At 39.4% G+C, this 12,437-nt stretch overlaps 1 protein-coding gene across 1 annotated transcript in view; it reads left to right on the top strand.

Annotated features, from left to right (window-relative positions):
• Window positions 1-12,437, top strand: part of rg (A kinase anchor protein rugose) — a 446,901-nt gene that overhangs the window by 153,806 nt on the left and 280,658 nt on the right. The window contains exon 3 of the mRNA XM_074098176.1: window positions 1,670-1,796. Coding sequence (XP_073954277.1) covers window positions 1,670-1,796 — 127 coding nt within the window. The remainder of the gene's footprint in view (window positions 1-1,669; window positions 1,797-12,437) is intronic.

The raw sequence follows: 12,437 nt of genomic DNA, 5'->3' as shown, positions 1-12,437 counted from the left end.
CATATACAAGGCTAAATTAAGCACTCCGTTACTATTACAGTAATAAGCGTTGCACCTGCAAAGGGAAGAATTTAATCAAAAATATTTCACATGCGCTAACAGCAAGTCCTATTAGGCAGAAAGGAAAGGTGTTGCCTCTTCATAAATATCATAACCGCCCAAATATAATACTTCACGTATACTGCTTTATTAATGTTACCTAAGGTTGAATATTAGTTGTACGGAATGGCATACTTAACTGTCATTTTGGTTGTGAGGCGGGCTGCAGGGCGATGTGGCGGGCGATAGTGACGTTACGAATATTCGAGATCCAACGTTTGCAAATATAGCAGGGATAAGTCCGCCTTTTTTTCTATAATTTTTATTTTTTCCTTTTAGTACAATAACGAGTATAAACAAACAAACAAATAGAATGTGAATATCTAACTTCAACATTTGCAAAAGCGAATATAGACGTTTTTGTACAGCGCCGAAAGTATGCCACATTGCGATTACTTTCTCCAAATTTTGCTACAGTACATGTGGGCCCAACAAATGCCGCTAGTAATTTTCAGTCAATTTCATTCAAGTTTGAATCGGTTTTTGACTTGTTTTAGTACTTGGCTGGCACTTGGGAGTCTAAAGGCACAAACATGATATAAACTTGTTTATATAAAGTCCGTGTCTAAAGGAACTAAAATTGTTAGCCCTATTAGCAAATGCTAATGCAAATATTCGCATCCCTGGCCGGCGGTGCCGAGTGGATTCCCTCAACGCGCCGCTTTGTTTGCTGCCGGTTTTTCCGGCAGAATGTTCATAAACAGCTGTCTGTTATGCTTTTAGCTGCGCTGCAGTCGCAAGTTTTAATTCTGATTTGAGAGCTCCGGGCTTACTCCAGCTCCAGGTTAATGCTTTCTACTGGTCGCGCTAATGCATGGCGTTATAATAATAATATGGTATACTAAGCGATACGCTGTTAAGCTAGACTTTAAGTGCATCTTCGCTCGTGTAAACCTGGATCTGGCTGTCGAGTTGAAATTCCGAGATTTTTCTAAAGCCGCATCTAATAAAGTTTCATGACATTGTACTCAAATCTCGTGGGAATATCGGGATAAAAAGAAATGTATGTATTATTCCAAACGTTCAGCGATCTGCGTAACAAATTTCATCCGAATCCGTTTAGCACGACCGCGTTTTTCTAGAGATGAGGCGAAGCTACTCGTAGATCAATTGTTTGCGACCTGCGAAAACCCCCACATAGCAAAATCATAGTCTGAACCATTATCGAGATGTAAATAAATAAATAATCAATATTTAGCTCGTGTAGAGTTATCAGATTAAATGATACCTAGATATCGAAAATACCAACTGAAACATAGATGCACAGAAAAACCAGAAAAAGAGACCAGCGCTGGGAATCGAACCCAGGTCCTCAGCATTCCCTGCTGCTACATCACCACTGGACACGCAGCAGGGAATGCTGAGGACCTGGGTTCGATTCCCAGCGCTGGTCTCTTTTTCTGGTTTTTCTGTGCATCTATGTTTCAGTTTGTATTTTCGATATGGATTTTACGGGATGACCGTAAAAGTAACAAAATTTGGAGTTGAAATAAAAAATACAAAAAAGACTCCAAAACCAATCCCTCCATGACCTACCAGGCAAGCATAACATGCAAGGTGTCGTCCACAGGCGGAGATATGGTCGGTGTTCATCGCGATCCTGCGCAAGAGCGTGCGCAACCTGCAGGCGTGCACGGACGTCGGGCTGATCCACCACGTGCTGCAGCGGCTGCCTCGCGCCGAGACCGTCGTCGCAGGTAATACCTGTTCCTTTCGCACGTATGGCTGCTTTTGTGTGATGAAGGAGATCAACAGGACACGTACTCTAACAATTACGTTTCTGTGACTGTTTCAATCGGATACCATCGTCGACGGTAACAGACCTATATCTGTCACTTTTGCACGTAGGACTAATTTGCTGTTAAAGAAGATCATGACAAAGGCTACTTACTTTTATAGTTGCGTTTTATAGTGACTGCTTCATGCTGAGACTGATGTCGCTGGTAAAAGAAGTAACCTGTCACTTTTACACGTAGGCCCACAGATTAACAAGACAAATAGAGACGGCATCACATTTAACCGTCAGTTAACACTAATCAATGGATGGTGAAACAGCCCCTTAGTCACTACATTACGGGATACTTGCGTTTAGTAGCCGATAAATCGACCAACCAGCGGGTCCATCGGCTGGGAGTTGTAAGGTCTGCACCTTACAATGCACACAGAGTATATTTTCGAGTCTCAAGTACCATAGAGAATACAATCACTGTGCCAATTCTGTACTATACTAAGATTAAATTTAAGGTGTAGGCATATTGGTAAATATAATCCCCTAACCATAAGGAAATAACCCTAACAATTTCCCAGTGACGCAGTCCGCGGCCTTGGCATTATCATTTTAGAAAATTAATTATAAAAAGCAAGCAACTTTGCAGACCCTAACTAAATTAGTAGAAGCATTTTAAATTTACGTTGCCCTGGTCCCAAGGAAATTGTTCTTTGGGGCCGAATTAAGCTGTACCCTGCGAAATGCAAGGTTGCTTAATAAGCGAGCCGCCTGCGCCGCGCTGGCAACACCGGCCTGCGAGATTCATTGGTTTAGGCGCTGACCTCGTGAATGGTTTGTGAGTCTGTTACGGTTGGGGTAAGGAATAAACAAGTAATTTTACCATAACTTTCCTTTGTAATTTCACAATAATACCTACCTAAGTTGGCGCGCTTACAAAATCAACCCTTCTTTCTGCTCTCCCTTCGAAGCGCTATGTATCTCCTAATGCATTTTGATGCCCTGGTACACCTGAGAAGTATTAAGAAAATGAACGTCTTAGGATCAAAAACTGTGAATGAAAAAGGAAAGTATGACTCAAATTCTAATTATTATAAATGCGAAAATTTTGTGTGTGGGTGTGTGTGTGTGTATGTTTGTTTTTGTTACTCCTTCACGCTAAAATGGCTAGCCGCATTTGCATGTAATTTGGTACGTAGATAGCTGGACGCCTGGAATAACACATAGGCTACTTTTTATCTCGATATTCCCACGGGATAGGGATAAAATCTCGAAATGACCGTTGGGTTTAGAGTCATGAAATTTGGTATTTAGGTAGCTGGACGTCTGGAATAACACATAGGCTACTTTTTATCCCCATATTCCTACGGGACGGGGATAAAATCTTGAAATTTCAACCGCTGGGTTTAGGGTCATGAAATTTTGTACAGTTCTTCTTAACACAACCTCAATGAAAATCACGATATAAATTATGGGAATTCCTAGGGGAATTTAGTAAGATCCCGGAATATGAATTGTAACTCCCAGATCGAATTTTTAACGAGTACGAAGCCGCGAGGAAACTCTAGGTATTAATATATCTCGAATAGTAAGGTCCATCCTTTTCGTATCAGCAAGAACCATATATGGTCCTTGGTATCAGCTTATTATGCTCAGGTGTCCCTAATTCCCTATTAAAAATTAGGTATGATCATTAATTCAATTATTTATTTTCCATAAAAAATTACGTTAGCTTTTGGGATTATTTATTCCTTTTAGAATGTTTCCATATAACCTCTACACATTTTAAAATGTTGACTCGGGTGCTCCTGTTCCCTTCTGATTTTCTAGTAGCCATGTGAACTGAGTCGAATGAGTTCCCACGGTCTTATTTTGCCTTTATTTATTGCTCACTTTATAAGCTCCGCCTTGAGTTTTTGCTACGTGCACCAAAGTAGGTACCTGCTTTGCCTTACTGGCGACCCTATTCAATCCCCTCTTTAAAATCCATTCTCACGGTAATTATGCTACCCTAGTCTGCCTGAGAAACTACAAGAATGATATCTAGGTTTTTTTAAATATCAAAAAAATGGAATAAGCCTGAGAAACTCAGGACTTTGAAAAAAAAAACTATCTTTTCTTTGAGAAATTGTATAAAACTGTCTGCGCGGATGCTCCTGTTACTTCCTGACTTTCTGGTAGCCATGGGAAATGAGTCAAAAAAGTTTGAGTCCACCTTAATTTTGCTCAAGCAAGGCTGCTTGCTTGTCATAGCCAAGTCGTGCCCTCTTCAATAGAAAAATAAAAGATGGCTATTATACCCTAGTATACCTGAGAAACTCCATGAAACGAACGTCTTTCAACTCTATGTCTCAATAAATAACTAAATGAACACAGAACACCGATGCACATCCAACTAAGCCTCATGCTCCCGGTATCTTCTGATTCTCTAGTGTCCGTATGAAATGAATTAAATAAGTTTAACCCTTTATAGTTCTCACGGTCTTAAATCATGCCTGTTGTCGTAAACCCCGCCTTAATTTTTTGTTACGTACCTATGAACTACCTGCTTATCGTGGCGTAGCCCTCATCGCAACCCTCTTTAATTCCCTTTTCAGAAATGCATTCCCACAGCAGTTATGCTGTCCTAGTATGCCTGAGAAACTCCAAGAAAGCAGTGTTAGTGTTTCCCATTTTTGCGTCTTAAATGAAAAAGTTTTCAACAACAACAAGTAGAGTTTTGCGCTACGAGAACGCATTCGTAGAATTAAAAGAATACCTACCATTTTTACCCCGACTTGCGTAGTATCTTGAAGAAACCATGACGTTAAAGAAAAACTAAACCATGAAACGCCATCTTGACTTGAATGTAAAACTGACGCCCCTTTTCTTATCGTTCTCCGCGACTAATATTTCATAACGACACCATATTAGATAAATTTCATTCACGTTGTCAGCTGTTTCTGCTTCGAAGTTATGATGACTTGGTAGTCCTGGGAACGAAGTTTGAATCAGTTTATGCCCTCTTAACTTTCACTTGAAGTTTTTTGTACCTTTTATGCGGCAATCAATTCCGACGTGGTTACTCCATTGTAAAATACCTGCAGATTTAATTTAGATGTTACTCGTATGTTTAGTTCAAAAAGGTAACGTAAAATCACAATATTTTTCTCGTATTTATTTGGTTTCTTGTCAAATCAAAATGTCACTGAGGCAGGAAAATGGTATTTTATTTTATTTCCGGTATTTAATTCTGAAAATTAGATCACCGACCACGATCGTTTTGGAACGATGGAAAACGTTGTTTTCTTTTAAACATTTATCGAAAGGAAAACTCGTGAAACGAATGAACAAATTGAATCAAGCCCATTCATGGAAAACACAACGGTTTTTACATTAAAGGAACTGATAAATTAAATGAAAATAAACTATTTAAATAATAAATCTGGTTTATTTAGGACTTGTACGATCGGCTCGCATTTGAAATGTGTCAGATAGGACGACAGACCATTAGAAGAAACTATGACTTGAAAGTCTTGAATTGATGGAGGTTTTACATTTCCAACAGGAACCTTGTAATATGAGCTTATGAGCCGAGAACGGAGGTTACATGTAGAGGAAATATGTGTAAATTCTACTTACTTCATGCTATTTTCTTGTGAAGCAAACAGGCTTACTGCGGTCTTCTGACCACGTACGCAATAATAGTAACTGTAATGAGTTTTTATGTCTTTCTTCATGTACGAGTATAACAGTGGCATGAAGAAAACGGTTGCTTCAATATTTTTCCCCAAAGCTAAACAAATACCTAACTATTTATGATTGCCTGTCCTTAACTGTTAAGATATATTTCTGATACAGGCTTGAACGGTAGTCGTTCGAAGGTAAACGAAATAGGTAATGTATTCTTGTCGGAAAGAAATCCTTACAAAAAAACTATTTTGAATATGCGAAGACAAAAGCCCCCAGCCCAGCAGAGATCCTCGAGCTGTTTGATTTAGGAATAGAATACGTAATGGGGCTTAGAAAGATCGAAAGTGAATAATTTCAGAGTTATTTTATATTCGGGAAAGGTCGTCGGGAATAGTCGGGATGTATAACGATGTTTTTCTACTTTGTAAGTTGAATTTGCGCGGAACAATGTTGATATAGTAAACCCGAATTGAGTTTGTTAAATGGAATGGAAGTCCTTCTCTAGGGAAACATGAATACAAGATAAATAAATTCGAAATGAAGAGTCAACCTGAATAATAATTGTGATATTAAAGGGCAAGTGTTACCTGCAGACTCTAATTCGGTCTTTTATAGAGAAAATGTCCCGGTTTTTAATATTTACACAGAAGAGATATTATCAAAGATTAGACCGAGAAATCAGACACGATAACTGAATAGTCAAGCGAGAACACACCCGTAGCGTAGATATGACATAATATTTAGTAATTTGACTTAGTGTTTACTCGCTCTAATCAGATCCAGCAGTTGCAGCTGTTTTATCGTAAAGGAGAACAGCACCTACCTTACCCACACACTCACAATCTTTCGCATTTATAATTTTAGCAAGATATCGAAAATACAAACTGAAAAATAGATGCACAGAAAAACCAGAAAAATAAGACCAGCACTGGGAATCGAACCCAGGTCCTCGGCATCCCACCACCAGCCTGGTCCAGCGGTGGTGTAGCGGTATAGCACACGGCACGGAATGCCGAGGACCTGGGTTCGATTCCCAGCGCTGGTCTTATTTTTCTGGTTTTTCTGTGCATCTATATTTCAGTTTGTATTTTCGACGTTTTACGGGATGACCGTAAAAGTAACAAAAAATTTGGAATTGAAATAAAAAATACAAAAAGAATCCAAAAAACCAATCTTAATTTTAGCAAGATTTAAAAGCAAATAATTATACTATTACTCCGTTCATTGGGAATGCATAAAGCAAGTGCAAATCTCCGCGCAGGTAGCCTGAACGCCTATTGTGTTCTTATGCTCGCCTGGTGCCTCGCTCCCTTGATTTCGCTGCCTTTTATTGTTACCTTTGCAAAACAAAACCAGGTCACCGTGTCCCAAGGCAAAATGAACACGTGTGAGCAACGTACCTGCAGTTGTTTTCATTATCATTTCTTCGTTTAGGTGTTACACAGCACTTACTAGTGTTTGTAATGTGCTAGTTTAAAATGTATAACTATTTTTATGCCAAAAAAACTAAAGTGAATCAATCATAAATGTAATTATTTCACATTTTATAAATATATTCTTTCATAGATTTTATAGCTGTTGCCCGCGATTCCGTTCGCGTAGAAGTATGAGATAGTTTGCGTCCTATTCTTAGACCTACCTATTTTGTGATTACTGCGTTCTTCGTCACGAGGGGGCCCTGCAGGTACAGTAATGACTTGTGGCAACGACAGAGCGCTACTTCAAACAGGTCCCTAACTTAATCACATTTGGCATTGTAGGAGCTAAGTGACCCTTTCTCTTATAGCACTATACGATAAACAATACTCGAAGCTCTCATCGGATTAGGAGCGGTCGAAGACAATTACTAATGGATAAGAATTACGGTCTCTTCAGATCTCGCTTTTATTAGGGTCGATGATTTTATATGATGCGGGCGTCATGTTTTTAAGGCGCTGTACGTAGTGAAAACTACAATTTTTAGAAAATATTTAAAATATACTTACACAATACTTACAACTGCAATTTTTTTATATGTATATTTTCAGTATATTAGCTAGTTTTTGACTTCATCAAAAACACGATTGCTGACAAAAACCTCGATAGATTATTTTTTTGAAAAAGAGCCTTCATTTACACGTTAAACCAAATATTATGAAAACTATTATGAATATCAACACAAAATTTGCTTTATTAAATAGTTTTTAGTAGATTTAGATTTATGCTTCATAGATTTTCAATAGGTTGAGTACATCCATCATACCAATTTATTTCGTCTTTGGCAAAATAAAAGGGTTCTAGCGCGCGGCGGCGGCCAAGTATTTCCCAGTCGCCAGTACACGCGTGTACGTAGTCGACGACGGACCTGTGCACATTTTTTTAACGCGCTAGTACTACTTTTGAGAGCAAATAATTTGGGTAATCGCAGTATTAAAAAAGTAAAGCGAAAGAGGAAACGCATAAGTGAACTCAGAGCACATATGAGAAGCATTAGAGTACCTAAACGGTAAGTACCTACCACACACTAATCGACCGGCCGGAGTCGGGCCGAGTCAGCAGGGCTACTACGAAACTCCAAACTCGAAGTTCGTGTCGTGCGGCCCCTCTCGCTCTCGTACTAAATAGTATAAGTGTCAGAGGGACCGCAACCCACGAACTTCGAGTTTCGTAGTAGCCCTGCTGAGCGGATTTCACATTCGTACTACGACCGCAAGCTGGTTGGCGCGGGCCTTGGCTGCTCATGGAAGCGGACGGCTTCGTCCAGATTCTACCGCGACTGCAATACAAATTGTAGGCACGTTGTATAACCTATACTACTCACGGCGAACATGTGGCGAACCTTGCGGCTACTATGAAACTCGAAACTCGAAGTTCGTATCGTATCGTCCCTTTCGCTCTCGTATTAAATAGTATAAGTGTCAGAGGGACCGCAACCCACGATCTTCGAGTTTCGTAGCAGCCCTGCTGAGCGGATTTCACATTCGTACTACGACCGCAAGCTGGTTGGCGCGGGCCTCGGCTGCTCACGGACGCGGACGGCTTCGTCCAGATTCTACCGCGACTGCAAAGAGTATAAGTACCTATGTCGCGACTGCCATACAAATGGTAGGCACGTTGTATAACCTATACTACTCACGGCGAACATGCGGCGAACCTTGCGGCTACTACGAAACTCGAAACTCGAAGTTCGTATCGTACCGTCCCTCTCGCTCTCGTATTAAATAGTATAAGTGTCAGAGGGACCGCACGACACGAACTTCTAGTTTCGAGTTTCGTAGTAGCCCTGCTTGATCCCTTTGACAGTTTCACTGACATTTCTGATAGTAGATGCAACAGTTTAGATTTTCTCATTTTTTTGCAGGCAAAGGTAATATCTTGCATTCAGCCAAGTTATTTAACATAAATTATTTTAATAAAATAAGATGGTTGCACTTGGTTGCACTAGTAAATTATTGACAAAAACATGTACTCCAACTGCAATCCGGCTGCAAAATGGGAGTTTGGATGCAGTTATTGCGCAGTTAGTACAACTGCACCAGCACGACCCGACTGTCAGAGGACTGCATTCCAACTGCCATTTTAGGCAGTCGGAGTGCAGTTCTTACGCAGTTCTGATGTAGTTCTGCCATTTTACAGCCGGATTGCAATTGGAATGCGGTCCGTGTGTACCAGACCGTACATTACGACGCCTACCGCCTACCTTATCAGCGACTTGTTTATTATAGGAACTTCGATTTGTAATTTACCTTCACGTAAATCAAGATTGGTTTTTTGGAATCTTTTTATATTTTTTATTTCCATTCCAATTTTTTTTTCTCTTACGGTCATCCCGTAAAACCTAAATTGAAAATACAAACTGAAATATAGATGCACAGAAAAACCAGAAAAATAAGACCAGCACTGGAAATCGAACCCAGGTCCTCGGTATTCCGTACCGCGTGCTATACCGCTACACCACTGCCGGTCAACCACCACTGCTGGTCACTGCTGGTGGACCAGCAGTGGTGTAGCGGTATAGCACGCGGTACGGAATACCGAGGACCTGGGTTCGATTTCCAGTGCTGGTCTTATTTTTCTGGTTTTTCTGTGCATCTATATTTCAGTTTGTATTTTCAATTTTGAAATTAGTTTGTCTTTAATTTTTTCTCCCAAAATTTATCTTTAAGTAAAAGTGAAATAAAGTGCCCGGTTGAAGTGTTTAGAAATGGACTTGAAAAATGTATCAAAGAAAACGAAATTCAGATGTAGGATTATGAAAAGGAAACTAAAACTACTGAAATTAACAAAAATAGTAACTGGTATGACCAGATCCAAGGTCTCCATGTCACGTGTCGAGCACAGTGTATATTTGCTGTGTGGAGTGGTGAAAATCATCACCTCAAAACAGTAATCATACTTATAGATGATACATTTTGGGGAAAAAAATGAAAGACAAACTAATTTAATTTTATATGGACTGGTTACTACCCGAAATTGTTGATTTCCGTCGAGCTCGGGGAATGCCACTAAGGGAAAAAGAATCTTCATCAAAAATAACTGTAGAACCTCCTCTGACTGAAGAAAAGGAACTTTCTTCTACATATCTATACTTTTCAAGCGACAAAAATAGGGAAAACATCGCTTCATGCTCCAGACAATCAACTTTGGAATCTCCTCTGACTGAAGATAAATAACTTTCTCCTACATATCCATACTTCTCAAGTCACGAAAATAAGAAAAGCATCGCTTCATGCTCCAGACAATTTTGGAAGAGCTATAAATTTATTTAAAATTCATTGTTGCCGTCGACTGCGTCCGCGCGGAATCCGATTTAGAGCAATTTTTTATTATATCCAAAAATATTTATTTTCCGTAACATAAAGTATCCTAAATGTTGACCAGACTAATAAGCTATCTAACTAACTAATTTGGCTCAGGGACCCAAAGAGGGTCTTGGCCTCCGAAACAAGAGCATGCCATCTGTCCCGATCGTGCACAGCCTCTTGCCAGTCGTGGTCGTGGAGACGTCGATGATCCGCCAGGACACAATACTCCCAGCGTACGCTCTTTCGGCAGCCCGATCCTCTCCTATTCGTAGTAGGTGTCCGAACCAGCGAAGTCTGTGTGATTTTGTTACGCCGATGATGTTGGGTTCAGCCACCAGCTCCTGGATCTCTCTCTTTTTACGGATCCTCCACGTGCCGTCGTCTCTCTTGACAGGTCCCAGGATCTTACGCAAGACCTTCCTTTCCGCTACAAGGAGTTGATGTTCCTCTTTGTGAGTTAGTGTCCAGGCCTCACAGCCATACATAAGGACAGGTCTTACGACAGTTTTATAGATCCTTAACTTTGTATTCCTGCTGAGAAGCCTGGACAACAACACCAATAAGCTATCACTACACAAAATTTCGTTGATTTCTGTTTAGTAGTTTCTGAGTTATTATGATTAACTCAGGGACTTTATACATCCCCTTGGCCCATAGAGCTTATGGGAACGGAAGCATTACCATGTCCTCGGTACCGCTCTGCTTTCAGAGCATGACATTAGTGCGTGTGAGCTAACTTTGGGGGTGGCAGACGTGAGCTTGCCTTCGGAATCCAAAAGCTTAATTTTGCTTGACTTGAAATGTATATTTCAGATTTTTATTTTATTTATGACGGTGGAAGCATTCTACACTTCTACTGAACGTAGATATAGTTTAGATATAGTTAGTGTTTAGTTTTGTAACTAAGGGACCCCATACATCCCTGTATTATAATAATATTTTTTTTTGTAATTTTTTCTTTAATTGTATACTGTACTGTGTTTTTTAGTACCTATTTTATTTGCAATTATTTTATTTTGAAAAAACGACTTTCTGCCAAGTTTCTTGCGGCGCATTCTTCTTGGCAATGAATAATGATGGTCTTTCCGAAAGCACTGGTAGTTTAAAAAATGACGTGTAAAAGTGCCCATTGCGGCCTATTTACTGAATAAATGATTTCATTTCATTTCGTAAAAGTGAACAGACAAATTTTCCTTTACTGTTTTATTATTATATGTATAGATTTGCCTAGCTTGTAATCTAGATTTTCAGATTCAAATTGAAATGTTTTTTTATTTGTATTGATTTACCTTTATATCCTTTTCATCATTTCTATCTATCGACCTATTCAGTCTAAATGTCTATCCATTACCTACGTTACAAATCAAACTGTGGACATGAAGAGGCATAAATAATTTGTTTATTACCAAGACTATTCATTAAACGAAGATTTTCTTTATTAAACCAAAAAAATGTGTAATTATAATTTTAAGGAAAAATCCGGAATTCACATTAACCAGAATACGGATACAAACAGAATAAGGCCGTCAACGGGCTGCAAAACGTAGTGATTATATACTCTTTGCGGGCTGCGTGACAGACGCGCGAGGCGCCCCGCATTCGCCTCCACCGCGTCGTCTGCTTCACCCCCTCAAATACCGAAAATTCTTCTATAAGCGCGCCTTAATTACATCTCGGACTGTTTCTAAAAGTTTCAGTAAGAAAGCATGAAGTCTTAGTTGGTGCTTTTATTTTAAGGTTTCCGTACCCAAAGGGTAAAAAAGGAAACCCTATTACTAAGACTTCGCTGTCCGTCCGTCCGTCCGTCCGTCCGTGTGTCACCAGGCTGTATCTCATGAACTGTGATAGCTAGATAGTTGAAATTTTCACCGATTGTGTATAACTGTGGCCGCTATAACAAAAAATAGTAAAAAAATAATAAGATAAATATTGAAGGGGGGCTCCCTACAATAAACGTTATTTTTTGCCGTTTTTTGCTCGATATTAATAACGGCAACGGGTAGAAGCTTGAAATATTCATAGAATATTTAGTTGTATATTCACTTTAAAAATAAATAATTAAATTAAAATAAAATAAATATTAAAACAAACTTGTTTTTTTTTACTAATGTCTAATGTTGTATAGATAATGACATGGATCCCTTCGTGCGCAAGTC

Source organism: Choristoneura fumiferana, chromosome 15, assembly GCF_025370935.1.
Source record: "Choristoneura fumiferana chromosome 15, NRCan_CFum_1, whole genome shotgun sequence".
NCBI lineage: Eukaryota > Metazoa > Arthropoda > Insecta > Lepidoptera > Tortricidae > Choristoneura > Choristoneura fumiferana.
The sequence above is the reverse complement of the archived record's forward strand: the minus strand, read 5'-3'. Positions and strand labels throughout refer to the sequence as shown.